This window comes from Sphaerodactylus townsendi, linkage group LG05 (genome assembly GCF_021028975.2).
Source record: "Sphaerodactylus townsendi isolate TG3544 linkage group LG05, MPM_Stown_v2.3, whole genome shotgun sequence".
In the NCBI taxonomy this organism is placed as follows: Eukaryota; Metazoa; Chordata; class Lepidosauria; order Squamata; family Sphaerodactylidae; genus Sphaerodactylus; species Sphaerodactylus townsendi.
In genome coordinates, this window is record NC_059429.1 from 37221986 (window position 1) to 37234985 (window position 13000).

The following is a 13000-nucleotide window of genomic DNA, read 5'->3' on the forward strand; positions in this document are numbered from 1 at the left end:
TCAACAAAATTATTTTGCTTAACAGGTGGAAACTTTCCCGAAGATTTTTCAGTCCTGTTTACAGTAAAGCCTAAAAAAGGAATCCAGTCCTTTCTTTTATCTGTCTACAATGAGCAAGGTATTCAGCAAGTTGGCATTGAGGTAGGCAGGTCACCTGTTTTCCTGTTTGAGGATCAAAAGGGAAAGCCTGCTCCAGAAGATTATCCCCTCTTCAGGACAGTTAATATTGCAGATGGAAAGTAAGTGAAAAATTAAACGAAGCTTAATATAGTGTTGAATGCAGGAGACGGAATTAGTTCAGACAGCCAGATGATCCAGACCATGGAATTTCACACAGTGTTCCAGTTTTCAGGGGTTTCCCATAGTAGCAAGATTAAGGATGACCAACATGCTTTTCTTAAAGACAGTTCTGCTACCACTGCCAATATTCCTGTGCAATGCATAGGTGTGGGACACCTAGTAACAGACTGACACAATCTGTATTCAAGCGTACATCATCCAGAGTTCTGATCTTGTAGCCTTGTTTAATCTATGTTGTTATTCCACATGCCATTTATTCTCGCCCTAAGACAGTGATGGCGAACCTTTTCGAGACCGAGTGCCCAAATTGCAACCCAAAACCCACTTATTTATCGCAAAGTGCCAAAACGGCAATTTAACCTGAATACTGAGGTTTTAGTTTAGAAAAACGGTTGGCTCCAAGGCATTCATTACTCGGGAGTAAGCTTGGTGGTAGTCAGTGGCTTTGCTTTGAAGCAACTGTTCAATTCTTCGAATGGGTGAATCACGACCCTAGGAGGGTTTATTAAGAAGCAAGCCTCATTGCCAGCAACTTAACTTACTCCCAGGTAAACGATCGCGCTTTGGTTCTTCGCGTGAAAATCAGTGGGGTTTAACAGCGCTTAACAGGGTTACCTACACTGCTTCCCCCAAACTAGGTCTTAGGTTTAATTCTAATAATTAAGCCCAGCGGCCCAGCCCTGCCTAGATATGTGTGTGTGTGGGGGGACTCTGTTTGCACGTGCCCATAGAGAGGGCTCTGAGGGCCACCTCTGGCACCTGTGCCATAGGTTCGCCACCACTGCCCTAAGAGCACGGTATCAAGATATATCCTCATCATAGTGCAGATTTGTTAACAACTTCACTGGCTATTCTGTATGAAAAGCAACTGATACAAAGGCAGGGGTTCTTTGAATATTTATGGCTTTTCCAGGTACTCTTAATCCAAATGTCCCACATGCTAGTTATAGAGTAGCCAATGAGGTCATCCAATCAAGCACCTTTTAAAAAATGGTAACCATACTAGTCATACTAGAGTTGTTGTTGAAAGCCACATCATTTTTTGGGGGAAAGGATGGAATATCCACATTAAATAAATATGTTAAATAAATAAATAAATATAATTGACCCTTGTTATGCTTTTCTTAATTTGAAAATTTATTTATTTTTGAAAGTATTTGATAAAAGCAAAGTGTTTCAAAATTTACAACAAATTTGTGTTTTTGTGCTAGGTGGCATCGGGTAGCCATCAGTGTGGAGAAGAAGACTGTTACCATGATAGTGGACTGTAAGAAGAAAACTACAAAACCACTTGACAGAAGTGACAGAGCAATTGTTGATACCAATGGCATCACTGTCTTTGGAACAAGGATTCTTGATGAGGAAGTCTTTGAGGTAATTATTCTACTTTCAGTTATGAGAGGTTTGAAGATTTTGTACCTGAAGATAATTAAAGCATAAATGGTAGGAAATTGTTCTGGACCCTGTGTAAAACATACAGAAATTGCATTCGGCATTGAGAAAGCTATGTTGGCTGGAAAAGGATACTTGATTGCTATCTGTTTGTTGTCTAGACTTTTTTTTTTTACACAAATAGTTACCGTATATTATGATAACTGGAATAGATGTACAGGAAAGGCTTCCTGAAGAATGTACATCTAAATACAAACTTTTATTTGTTCCAGCTATTATTTGTTTGGTGGATGTAATCTTTCTTTCTTTCTTTCTTTTCTTTCTTTCTTTCTTTCTTTCTTTCTTTCTTTCTTTCTTTCTTTCTTTCTTTCTTTCTTTCTTTCTTTCTTTCTTTCTTTCTTTCTTTCTTTCTTTCTTTCTTTCTTTCTCTGTCTGTCTGTCTGTCTGTCTGTCTGTCTGTCTGTGCACTTGTTTTCTGCACATGTGCCTGAGCCTGTGGATTTAGTAAGAGCCAGTCTATTCATATCTAGATTTTAATGAGAGCCAGTCTATCCATGTCTCAGTGTGCTCTCCACAGTGACTCTGTGTGCTCTAAGATCTTGCATCACCTGTTCAGTAGAAACTTCCATCCATATTCATAGCCAGATATGGGAAAGGAGGCAGATTAGGCTGAAATCCCATCCACATTTATTTGTTTATGAGTACAAATGCATGGTATTGAGATGTTAACAGCCTTACTTCTGAGTAAATACGTTTACAGTTTGACTGCTATTTAAGCATGTGTAAAAACTTCCCATGGGAAGCAGTGAGAGAATATTACAAATGGCTATTTTAACCATACATTTTCTTTCACATAACACTGTAATGTGGGGTTAGGTTTTATTTACTACTTGGTAAGGGGATATATAATTTGCCAGGCTACCTTGGTGATAAGAGAACTCACAGAAGATCAGTTTTGTCATCTATATGGGCTGTCTGGATGCTTTGGGATATTTGGTAGTTCCTGGCCTGAAAACTGTCTAGTTGTCCTCAACCAGGGCCAAAGCTTTTTTGGCTCTAGTCCCAGTCTGGTGGAATTCTCTGTCCAGTGTGATTCAAGTCCTGCTGAACTCAGTACATTTTCACAGGGCCTGTAAGATGGAGCTGCAACCCAACCAGCTAGCCTTCCTCTTCCTTCTCCTTCCCCCTTTTCCTTTTCCTCTCCCCCCCCCTTCTCCTTTCTTTCAGTGTGTGGCATGAAATGGTCTGGTTTTATGGGTGATTGCTATTTATAACTTAATTTTTCAATGGTGATGTTAATGGCACTGGGATGTGGATGAGAATGTTTTCATGCACAACTGAAACTACTAAAAACAGCAGAAAACTACTGAAAGCAGTATGTCAAAAGAAGAGCAACCAATGAAAAATCCAGTGTGACTGAAAAACATTAAATAGGAGGGGGGAACCAATCATCAATTAATTGAAAACATACTGAAATAAGTCTTTGCCTGGCACCAGAAAACATTGAGGGCTGGTGCTATGAGTTGGGGGGAAAGGGAAGGGCAATCCAGAATGTTGGGGCAGCTGTGTAAAAGGCCCTATCCCTTGTGATCACTCACCTCATAAGGTAGTTGTGATGTAAAGAAGCTTAAGATGATAAATGTTGTGATCGAACTGCAGAGGTCATCTAAGTATCTAGGTCCTAGGCTGTATTCAAATGAGGTTGGGTAAGAGAAAGTACAACTCTTCTGCCAGTGTTTTCAGTGTCCATTCCTGAACCCACATTTCTCCCCTTCAGGGTGGTGTGTATGCCATAGATGTGGTTATAAGCTCACTTTCAGACATAAACATGGAAAATAAAAAGTTTCTGCTTCCTTTCCTGCTATTTGCTCTGAATGCTACTGTTATTTTTAAAAATATTTACTGTTGTTCTGAAAGCTACTGTTATTTCTAAAAATATTTTGTTATTATTGGGCTGTAAGAATAATCCAAAGCAGACTTTAGTGCTCAAAACAATTACTTAAGTCCGCTGACTGGTAACATAGAGATTTGGCCATCATGGTGATCTAGTGACTTATAGAGAAATCCTACACTAGTGGCAATCTCTTCTATGTAAAGCTGCCTTGAGTGTTTCGGGAGATTGGGTGGAGTATAAATGTAAATAAATAAATGGATCTTTGAGTCAAGAGGACGATCTCTGTGGAGGATCTTTCAGTCAATGAGTCCCAATGACACAATTGCTTCTGCTACATTGTCTGGAGTCAGGGCAAACCCTGTTCCCAGATGATGTTTCTGGGCCCCCTGTGCCGCCGCCCAGCTTACCCCATGCCAAGAAGATGACAGGGAGAGCAGCAGAGAGGCACTGGCAGATGGGACCTCAGGGGCTGCCCTGCTGGGCAGAGGCAGGGGACCCGGGGCTGGGCTATCCTGAGAGGGCAGCTCCAGAAGTCGTGACAGACCACCCAGAAGATGCCAACCCTCAGCCAAGACGGGCCCAGGAGGCTTGGAGTGGGTGGGAGGACACATACCTGGACGGGGTGAGATTGCCTCAGGGGAGGCAAGTGGGAGGAACAAAAGGAGGGAAGCAGGAACAACTGGGGTGGTGTGTGTGTGTGTGTAGATGGGTGGGTGGGTGGGTGGAGAGGTGTGAGTGGAGGGAGGAAGGACACAGCAAGTGACTATAGGGAAAGAGGCAGTGGAAGGGAATAGAAGAGCAGAAGAGGGGTGAAAAGGACTCGTAAAGTAGGGAGAGACAGCTGGAGCTGCCACCCTGTGGTCCACGAAACTCCTGTGTGCCAGTTGACCCCAAGAAACCAGGGTGTAGGATGGCTCAGAGAACAGACGGGTAAGGGAAGGTGGGGTGGACCAGGCCTCCCTGGATGAGGCCAGGCCAGAGTTCCGTCCACATACATGTTTCATCGAATGAGGGTAAATCATCATATAGAGGACATTTCCAGTAGTCCATTCAGTGTTCATGCATTGCATTCTTGTATGCTCAAGGAAATATGTATACGCTTGAGGTGTTGGTGCTTGTAATTGAGTTCAGAATTGCAGCCTTTGCTTGGTCGGCAAGAAGGTGGCCCAGAAAGTTCTGTGTTTATGATTCAAGTCTTCAGATGTTTATTTATTTCATAAATCTTTCCAGTAACTGGAGAAGGTTTGGCAAAAGGAAGTATATTTTTCCAGTATTTGAAAGCCAGAAAGAAAGATTATACAGAGGACTGAAATACATCTGTTTAGCGAAATGTATACGAGAGACTGAAATTCTTATAGGAGGTATTGCCTAGGAAGATTATTTTAACAGATTGCTGGAGGACATTCATGTTTTCAGGCATCTGATTTTGCAAACCTGTCATTTGCCAATGAAAATATTCTGAGTTGGACAGCCAGAGTAGAAGAATAAATGTGGCAGTGGTTACTTAAATTAGTTCATCTTTTTGCTCTATGCAGATTTTATCAGAGAGGTTCCAGGAAGGGGTAAGTATCTCCTATTGTGGTGTGCATCTAGGCAGAAAATAGAGTTGAGACTTTATTATTGCATTTAAACCTGCTTTACATCAACTCTGTGAATTATATACATCATAAGAAGAGTTGCTATCACAATTTCACATTAAATTAAATTCAGAGGAAATGTGGGTATTCATTCCTCCTTGGGCAAAACATCTAAGGAATGCTGAAACAATTCAGAGAGTCTAGGTAAGACTGTCTGGGGGACTGCATGTAACCCTTCACTCCTACTACATTTTGCCTGAGGGAAAATTTTAATTGAATTTGGAAGTTTTAAATTTTGAACATATTCAATTGAATTTTGACCATTTTAATTGAATTTGGGGAAAATGAATTTGCAGAATTTATCATATAGAACAGCAGAGGAATTTAAAGTGAAGCCAAAAATCTTTTGATAAGACTAGTAAATTTTGAGGGATGCTAGAACATTCGTTAGTTTGGCTCAAAACTGTTCACTGGTTGAGAACGGGGAGCTTATTTTTTTTTCTTGCCGAATGGTTCAGACCTATCCATTGGTTACTTTTCACTTATTCAAACAAGACCACATAGTAAAGTTCATTTGCCATGGTTTTGCATGTTCACATTCTCTGTCTTTGCCCCTTTCCCACTGAACTGTTATTGCTGACAACCACTCAGCAGCCAGTCCCCTAAATCAACAGTGAGCAAATCAATCAGTCAGCCAGCAATAATAAACATGCACTGTCTTAACGTATAGTCCTCTTTTAAGTCTATGTTACTGATCTTATTTCATTCATATACATAATCTCATGTATAAAACCTTATACAGTACCCCCCTCATGTCATGTAGCCTGATCTGACCATTCATGATCCAGGGTACAGTCATCTCACCTACTGTGCAGGTGCAAAAGCCCTGTGAGACAAATGAAGCTCCACTATCACAAAGAAATGAAACCCTTCCATCACATCTGCAAAGCTGTTCATCGGCTGTTTGAGAGAGATAGTGAATAGGCAGGGGCGGAGCAAGGGGAAACTGCATCTGGGGGGCGCGCCCTGCACCCCTGCCACAGCACCGCCCACCCTGCCATGCCCCAGAATGCCCCACCACACCCCTGCCATGCCCCCACCCTGGGGCATTCCCAGGGGCAGCACCCCCCACCTCCCACCCCGTGGGCGCTATGCCACTGTGGATAGGTGAACAGATCAGACATTACACTTCTGGGTAATTGTAGCTGTTGGAACATGATATGCTCATTTATCTAACATTTGCAGAATTTCTAGGTATTTCCTAGAAGGGTTTTGCACATTCCTATTCACTTGGGTTCTACTGAGGACCTGGGAAGATAGAAGAAAGTAGGTGTGAATAACATTTTTTTCCCTTTTATATCTTTGCTGTCCTTTAAATCTTGCCTCCCGAAGCTTTTTTATTTTCCTGGCAATGGTTCATGTGAACAAATAGTTCTGTAGAAAATTGGCAAGAATTTTTGGACTCACATTGATTATCAAACCATGAATTTGGCTCTTGTGAATGACTGTAAAAGTAGTTGAATGTAAAAGAAAGCTCCTTTAAGAAGAAACACAACAAAACCATTTAACCCACCTAAAATAAATTAACTATGTCAAGAAGGAGGTGCAGTCAATTATAACAGGGCACACTAAGTGGGGGACCAGTCCATTTTAGAATTGAAGAGATATTGGAAGGAAGGCTTAGGCCCATTCCGCACATGCAGAAAAATGCACTTTCAATGCACTTTGCAGCTGTGTGGAATAGCAAAATCCACTTGCAAATAATTGTGAAAGTGGATTGAAAGTGCATTATTCTGCATGTGTCTTACATGCATTTACTTAAACCAAATTAAGAGCGAAGGAGGGTGAAGACAGACAGACTTGCAAAGACTTGCACATGGCAGAAAACAGTACAGCATCTGTTAGTAATTTATCAGTCACTGATTCATTGCTGAATGTGAGAATGGTTTCAGCTGAAAATCACTTCGTCTAATATAACATGAGGTTATATGAAATCTCTGTCCATTGTGTTTGGCTGTTTCATGTAAGGCCATTTCACACATCACATATGTTTCAGTGACTGAGTGGTGAACATATAAGAACTAATCCATAGGTGGGGGCTGGAGATCTTCTAGAATTGCATCTGATCTCCAGACTACATAAATCACTTTATTTAAAGCACTTATTCCATTTCTCTTGGAAGAAATGGCTGTTTTGGAAAGTGGCCTGCATGACTTTTATATCCTACTGAGATCTCACCCTATACACCACTTTCCTGTGCTCTATCCTCAAATCTCCAGGTATTTCCTAACCCAGAGTTGGCAACCACAGTGGCAGTACCAAATAAAGCAGTTACATTTTCTAGAGTGTATAAATTAAAAGTACGCTGGAATAAGAAATATTGATTTTCCTTTTCTGCTGTCCTCTTCTTGACTCTCTATGATCTTTTGTTATATGAATCTTGAGGATGGAATTGGATGGCTGTCAGAGAATGACTGTTCTGAGTAGGGGGCCATTCTCTTTCTGTTCTTCATCTCAGTTCATTAATTCATTTTGGACAAATAAGAAAAAAAATACAATTCTCTGCCCAGTAACAGCATTTGAGAGGAAAATAGAGAAACTTAATCAGGATAGAGATATGTGAACGTGCCCTTCAACATCTGTTTTCATTTTGGCAGTTCCATTTTGTCATATCTAATGTTCCTTATTCATTTGTTTTGTTTACTCCATTTTAATTCATATGCACATTTATAGCCATTTATATGCAATGGATGCAAAAATGTTGCCCCTGGAGAGTAGTTCACTGTGCCAGTAGTAACCTTCTGGTAATCTCTGGCCCCATGAATATCCGACTCACCTCAACCAGGACCAGGGCTTTTATAGCTCTACAGTGGTGTAGTGCCAAGGGGGCCAAGTGGAGCATGACGCCCCATTCAGAGCAGTGGAGGGGCCGTGGCTGGGCTGTGGAGGGGGCGTGGTGGGGCGTTCCAGGGTGTTCTGGGGCAAGGCGGAAGCGGACAATGCCGTGACAGGGGCGCAGGGCACGTGCCATCCCGGGTGCAGTTCCCCCTTGCTCCGCCTCTATGGCTCTAGCCTCGGTGTGGTGAAACTCCTTACAATCTGACATCAGGGCCTTGCAGGATCTTGGTCAATTCCACAGAGCCTGCAAGATGAAAATGTTCCACCAAGCCTTTGGGTAAGGCAGTAATCATTCCTGTTCTAACTTACTGGCATCCGGTACCATCCCCCTTCCTTCCCCCCCACCTGTGGTAGATTGAAAAATTGTTCGGGGGAGGGGTCAAATTCCTTAGGCTACAGTGGGGCCCTTGACAGGTACCCTAATAAAAACGTTCTTATCATACACGGAATTTGAGGTTGTGTTCTTAATGTTTATTGTGTTTTTATTGTTTTATGGTTGTTGATTATGTTTGAACTTGATCTTGTTTTTTATTGTTTATATATGTGTGTAAGCTGCTTTGAGCCTGGCCTTTGACTGGGAAAGGATGGGATAATAGATTTAATTAATTAAAAAGAAAGAACAAAAAAATCAGGAAGGGGAAGGGGAAAATAGCGCAAACGTAAAGACTTGTTTCGTTTGTTCAGTGAAAAAGAAAACAGAGAAGAGGGTTTCAAGCCAAAATAGTGGAGCTAAGAAATTCAGTGTCATCTCTCTGCATCTAGAACAGACATGTGAGGGTACTATATATATACTAATATTAAAATACTTAACGATACGTTTTTAATAAAACTTTCAATGGAATCTCTGTGTTAAAATGTATTAAAATGTGATACATGCAGAGCTAAGCGAACATTTCTGCAAATTTGAACCTGTTGTAATCGTATTTTAACATTATGGCTGAACATCTAAGAAGGAAGTAAAATTGGCAGTGACTCATTAGCAAAATGCTGTAACTGCCTGTAAATGCTTTATTTGGAATGTAAACATTCAGGCTGAGAACACCAGCACTTTCATAGGGCTCAGATTAGCTATAGAAATTCTCACTCATTTACAAAGAAAATAGGTGGGAAATAAATAGGTATTGGAAAAGCAAACTGTTGGTGTATTGGTCCTGGAAAATAGGAAATTAGTGGCTTCATCCATTGGGAAACCAAAGTGATCACTGAACATTTGTTCTTTGGAAAAGTTACAAAAGAAACCAGTGTGGTGTAGTGGTTAAATGTGGTGAACTCTAATCTGGAGAACTGGGTTTGCTTACCCACTCCTCAACCTAAAGCCTGCTGAGTGACCTTGGGCTAGTCACGGTTTTCTCAAAACTATTTCACAAAGTGTCTGTTGTGGGGAGAGGAATGGAGGGAGTTTGTAAGCTGCTTTGGAACTGCTTATGGTTGAGAAAAGTGGGGTATAAATCTAAACCCTTTCCCCCTTCTTTTACACATGATTTCTAGAGACCTGCTAATTGTCAAGATAATACATTCATGCACACTAAAGGCCCAATCTAGATGGGAGGGGCAAAAGCAGTTGTGGGAGATTGTTGCCCATCCCATTGGCACAAGAGGCACCGGCATGCAGGTGCAGCACACTTCTGTGGTGGCCAAACCTGGAAGTGGCTGCCATCTGGGAGCTACTCTGGTATCCGAGCACACACTGGTGCAGTTGGGTGGCGGTCCGGGAGCATAACTAGGGTAGAGCCCCTTCTGTGGCCATAGACTTATGCCACCGGAAAATGAGACATAAGCCTGTGCAGCCTATACCGTAGGGTTTTTCACTTTCTCTTCTTTATCTTATTTCTGTGTTGCCCCAAACCTCTTTGGAGGTGATGCTGCACTGTCTTCACCTTGCTATTCCTGGCTGCTGCAAAGCTTCCCCCCACATGTGGATTGAACTGAAGTTGGCAAGAGTGGTGTTGGACGCCATTGAAATCCAGATGGTACAATTTCTGGTGAAAAAGCTCACTCTCCCATATTTTACAGTGATAGTAAAGAGTTATGAACTCACCCTCTTCATTGGGTCCAACTAGATTTTTTCCTCTGTATTATGAATAACAGCTTAAGCCTGTGAGGTTATTTTTTGCTCTCCCATCCACCTCCTTTTATTGGCTATCCAATAATTTAAATTTGATTATGGCAACTGTTTCAGCTGATCTGGCTGCTAGATTTTCATTAGCTTGACACAGCTGAGCAAAGATAAGCTAAAATGAAAAATGAACAAGCAGAAAATGCAAGTACTTTAATTCATCTGAGTGAGAGGGAGGTAGCTATTCTGTAGGCTGGGAGACTTCAGATGAACTTGAATGATGCTTTGAAAAATCTAATAGTTCTCTGATCTCAGCTTCCTCCCTGCCCCACCCCCCTGGCTGTGACTTCCCTTTTTGGGGTCCTTTTGGGCCTCTCCAATGGCATGGGAGCTCTTCACCCACAGACCACATAGGAATACTCTCATGTATACAAAAAGTATGTCTTGATGACTCCTTTATAGTGCCACTGCAAAGCATTTCTGTAACTCAAGTTATCAGGCAGTTCAAGAAACTAGTGGAGGTGATCGTTATCAAATGCAAGCTGTAGTAGTAACAGAAGAAAAAACTATCTTGTAACATTGAATCAACTCCATTCTATATTTCCAACACCAGATTTCATTGGAAACTTGTCCAAAGTGTTTCACATGTTTATTTAATTTTCCACACTATGACAGCTGGGTGATGGCTGAGAGTGAAATAGGGAGTGCCAAAAACATCAGGGGAACTACTGTTCTGACAATGTTACCATTGGAAGGCTCTTAAGGCGTTTCTCTTTAAATGTTTCTTTCAGCTCTTACAGTTTGCTCTTTTCTCACTGGGCTGTCAATCCCTTCTTGCATGTCTTATATGAAATTGTGCATTCTGGAACTGCAGAACTCTGAACCCTTGGTGCATATATTTTATATATTATATTAGTACTTTATATTTTATAGTAGTTTATATTAGTACTTAAATCAGCTTAACAGTGCAACAAAAGAAAAGAAAAATCACCAGCAATAAGTAAATTTGCCATAAAAACTCCCAATTTTTTCTGCACCAAGTATTAATGTAGGAAGAATATTACCACGTAGCCTTTAACCGCAAAAATAAAATTGGATCTTTATCATTATTGCTGATAAATATTACACTTTTCACTAGTAGGTCTTACTTTGACATTCCCTTAAACTTCAAAGCCGCTAATCATCAATTTATTTTTTCTGTTTTCTGCAAAGAATTTGTCAAGGGTGTCCAATTATAAATATATATATATATAACTAAATTCTTTTCTTTAAGTAATGAAGCAGGACATGAAATACTGTTTCAGATCAGGTAAACCTCCCCCTCCCCCCCATCTTGTAGTATGTAGTTAATCCAGGGCCTTTTTTCTTTCCAGATAAAATTTGATATGTCCTTCTGCCAGTTTTCAAACCCTTTGGATGGAAAAGTAGTTCAAGTAAACTTGCTACTCAGATATCATTTTTACTGTTCATCCTTTCTTTATTTGCCTCACATTTTCTTTTTTAATTTTGTGGCTTGTGTCTGTGTAGGTGCAGAGGCACTATCATGGGACAGGTGCAGGTGCAGAGGGTCTATCATGGGACATCATCATGGCTGTGGGTGTTCATTTGTGCGTGCCTGCGTAACTATGCATGTGTGGGAAGTGATTTTTTTTTAAAAAATAGATGTGTTTCCATGTGAAGGTGCAACAGTAACCCAGATTGTTTCCATGGGCTCCAATCATTGCCTGCATGGATGCATGTGAACGTGAAAACAGGAAAATGGGTTCCTTTTTCCCTACTGCAACCCATTATTCATTTGCTATGCAGAAGGGGCCATAGAGTGTAACATCACACAATTTACTAGGCAGACTTTGTTTGCAGGGTGATTTGCCATTGCATTTCCTAGTTGTCTACACTTTACCCCCAGCAAGCTGGGTATTCATGTTTAGCTTTAGTTAAATTCATAATTGTGAGCATCAGGCATTACAGTAATCTGTCTACATATGTCAGCATGCAATCAAGCTTGTGATTCAGGTGAGCATGATCTATGGTACCATCCTTTTCCTTCTTTGCATTTTCTTGGACTTTTGTGATTACTTTGTGATGACAACAATTGCTCTGTCACTTTTTGGAATAAGACTTTGGAATAACCCTGTGAAATTTACTTCTGAGTAAACATGAATTTGATCAGGTAGCATGTCTGATTGCTACTAGTGAGATTCAAAACCTTTAGGTTTAAAAGGATAAAGATGCATTGGATTCTAACAGTACATCCCTAAATTATGTATTTCTAAATTCACTGAAGTTGATTATGTAGTCTGGGATTGCCAGATCAGGAACCAGAAAATCCTCTTTGTTTTTAAATTGGCTGAAATGGCTAGGGAGAAAGAGTGGCAGGTCATATTCTGCAACTGAGCAGTGGCAAGGTAGAAGAGGGGGTTGATGGTGAACAATGACAGGCAGAACCAAAGGTAGGTGAAGGATGGGTCAGGCCTCTATAGGTATATGGATGCTGACTGACTGTCAGCATCCTATGAACTTGCTGGTGTCAGTGGCCCTGACCAGTGATGGTGTGAACATCAGCTCCAACATGATCACTTTGTGCTGTTGGTGACCAGGCTGCTTTTTTACATGTGAGAAGCTCTTTCCCATGCTGATTGGTTTTGCATCCGCTGGTAATGACTTCTGCTACAGGATCATGACGAGGCAGTGTCATGGTAAATATATTAATTGATCATTTACATTCTGGATCTTGCAGAAGCTTTTTGATCACTAGAGAAAAAGACACATGTTTTCCAGTGTTACTGAAGAGTTGTGCCTGTCAAGCACTGAATTATTCACAGTTTTGATGACATGATAGATTGTGCTGCTAGTTCAGGGGTCTGCAACCTACGGCTCTCCAGA

At 41.0% G+C, this 13000-nt stretch overlaps 1 protein-coding gene across 1 annotated transcript in view; it reads left to right on the forward strand.

Moving 5' to 3' along the window:
* COL11A1 (collagen type XI alpha 1 chain) overlaps nt 1-13000 on the forward strand; it is a 309931-nt gene that overhangs the window by 49872 nt on the left and 247059 nt on the right. Inside the window, exons 4-5 of the mRNA XM_048496576.1 lie at nt 26-239; nt 1512-1674. Of these exons, the coding sequence (XP_048352533.1) occupies nt 26-239; nt 1512-1674 (377 nt within the window). The remainder of the gene's footprint in view (nt 1-25; nt 240-1511; nt 1675-13000) is intronic.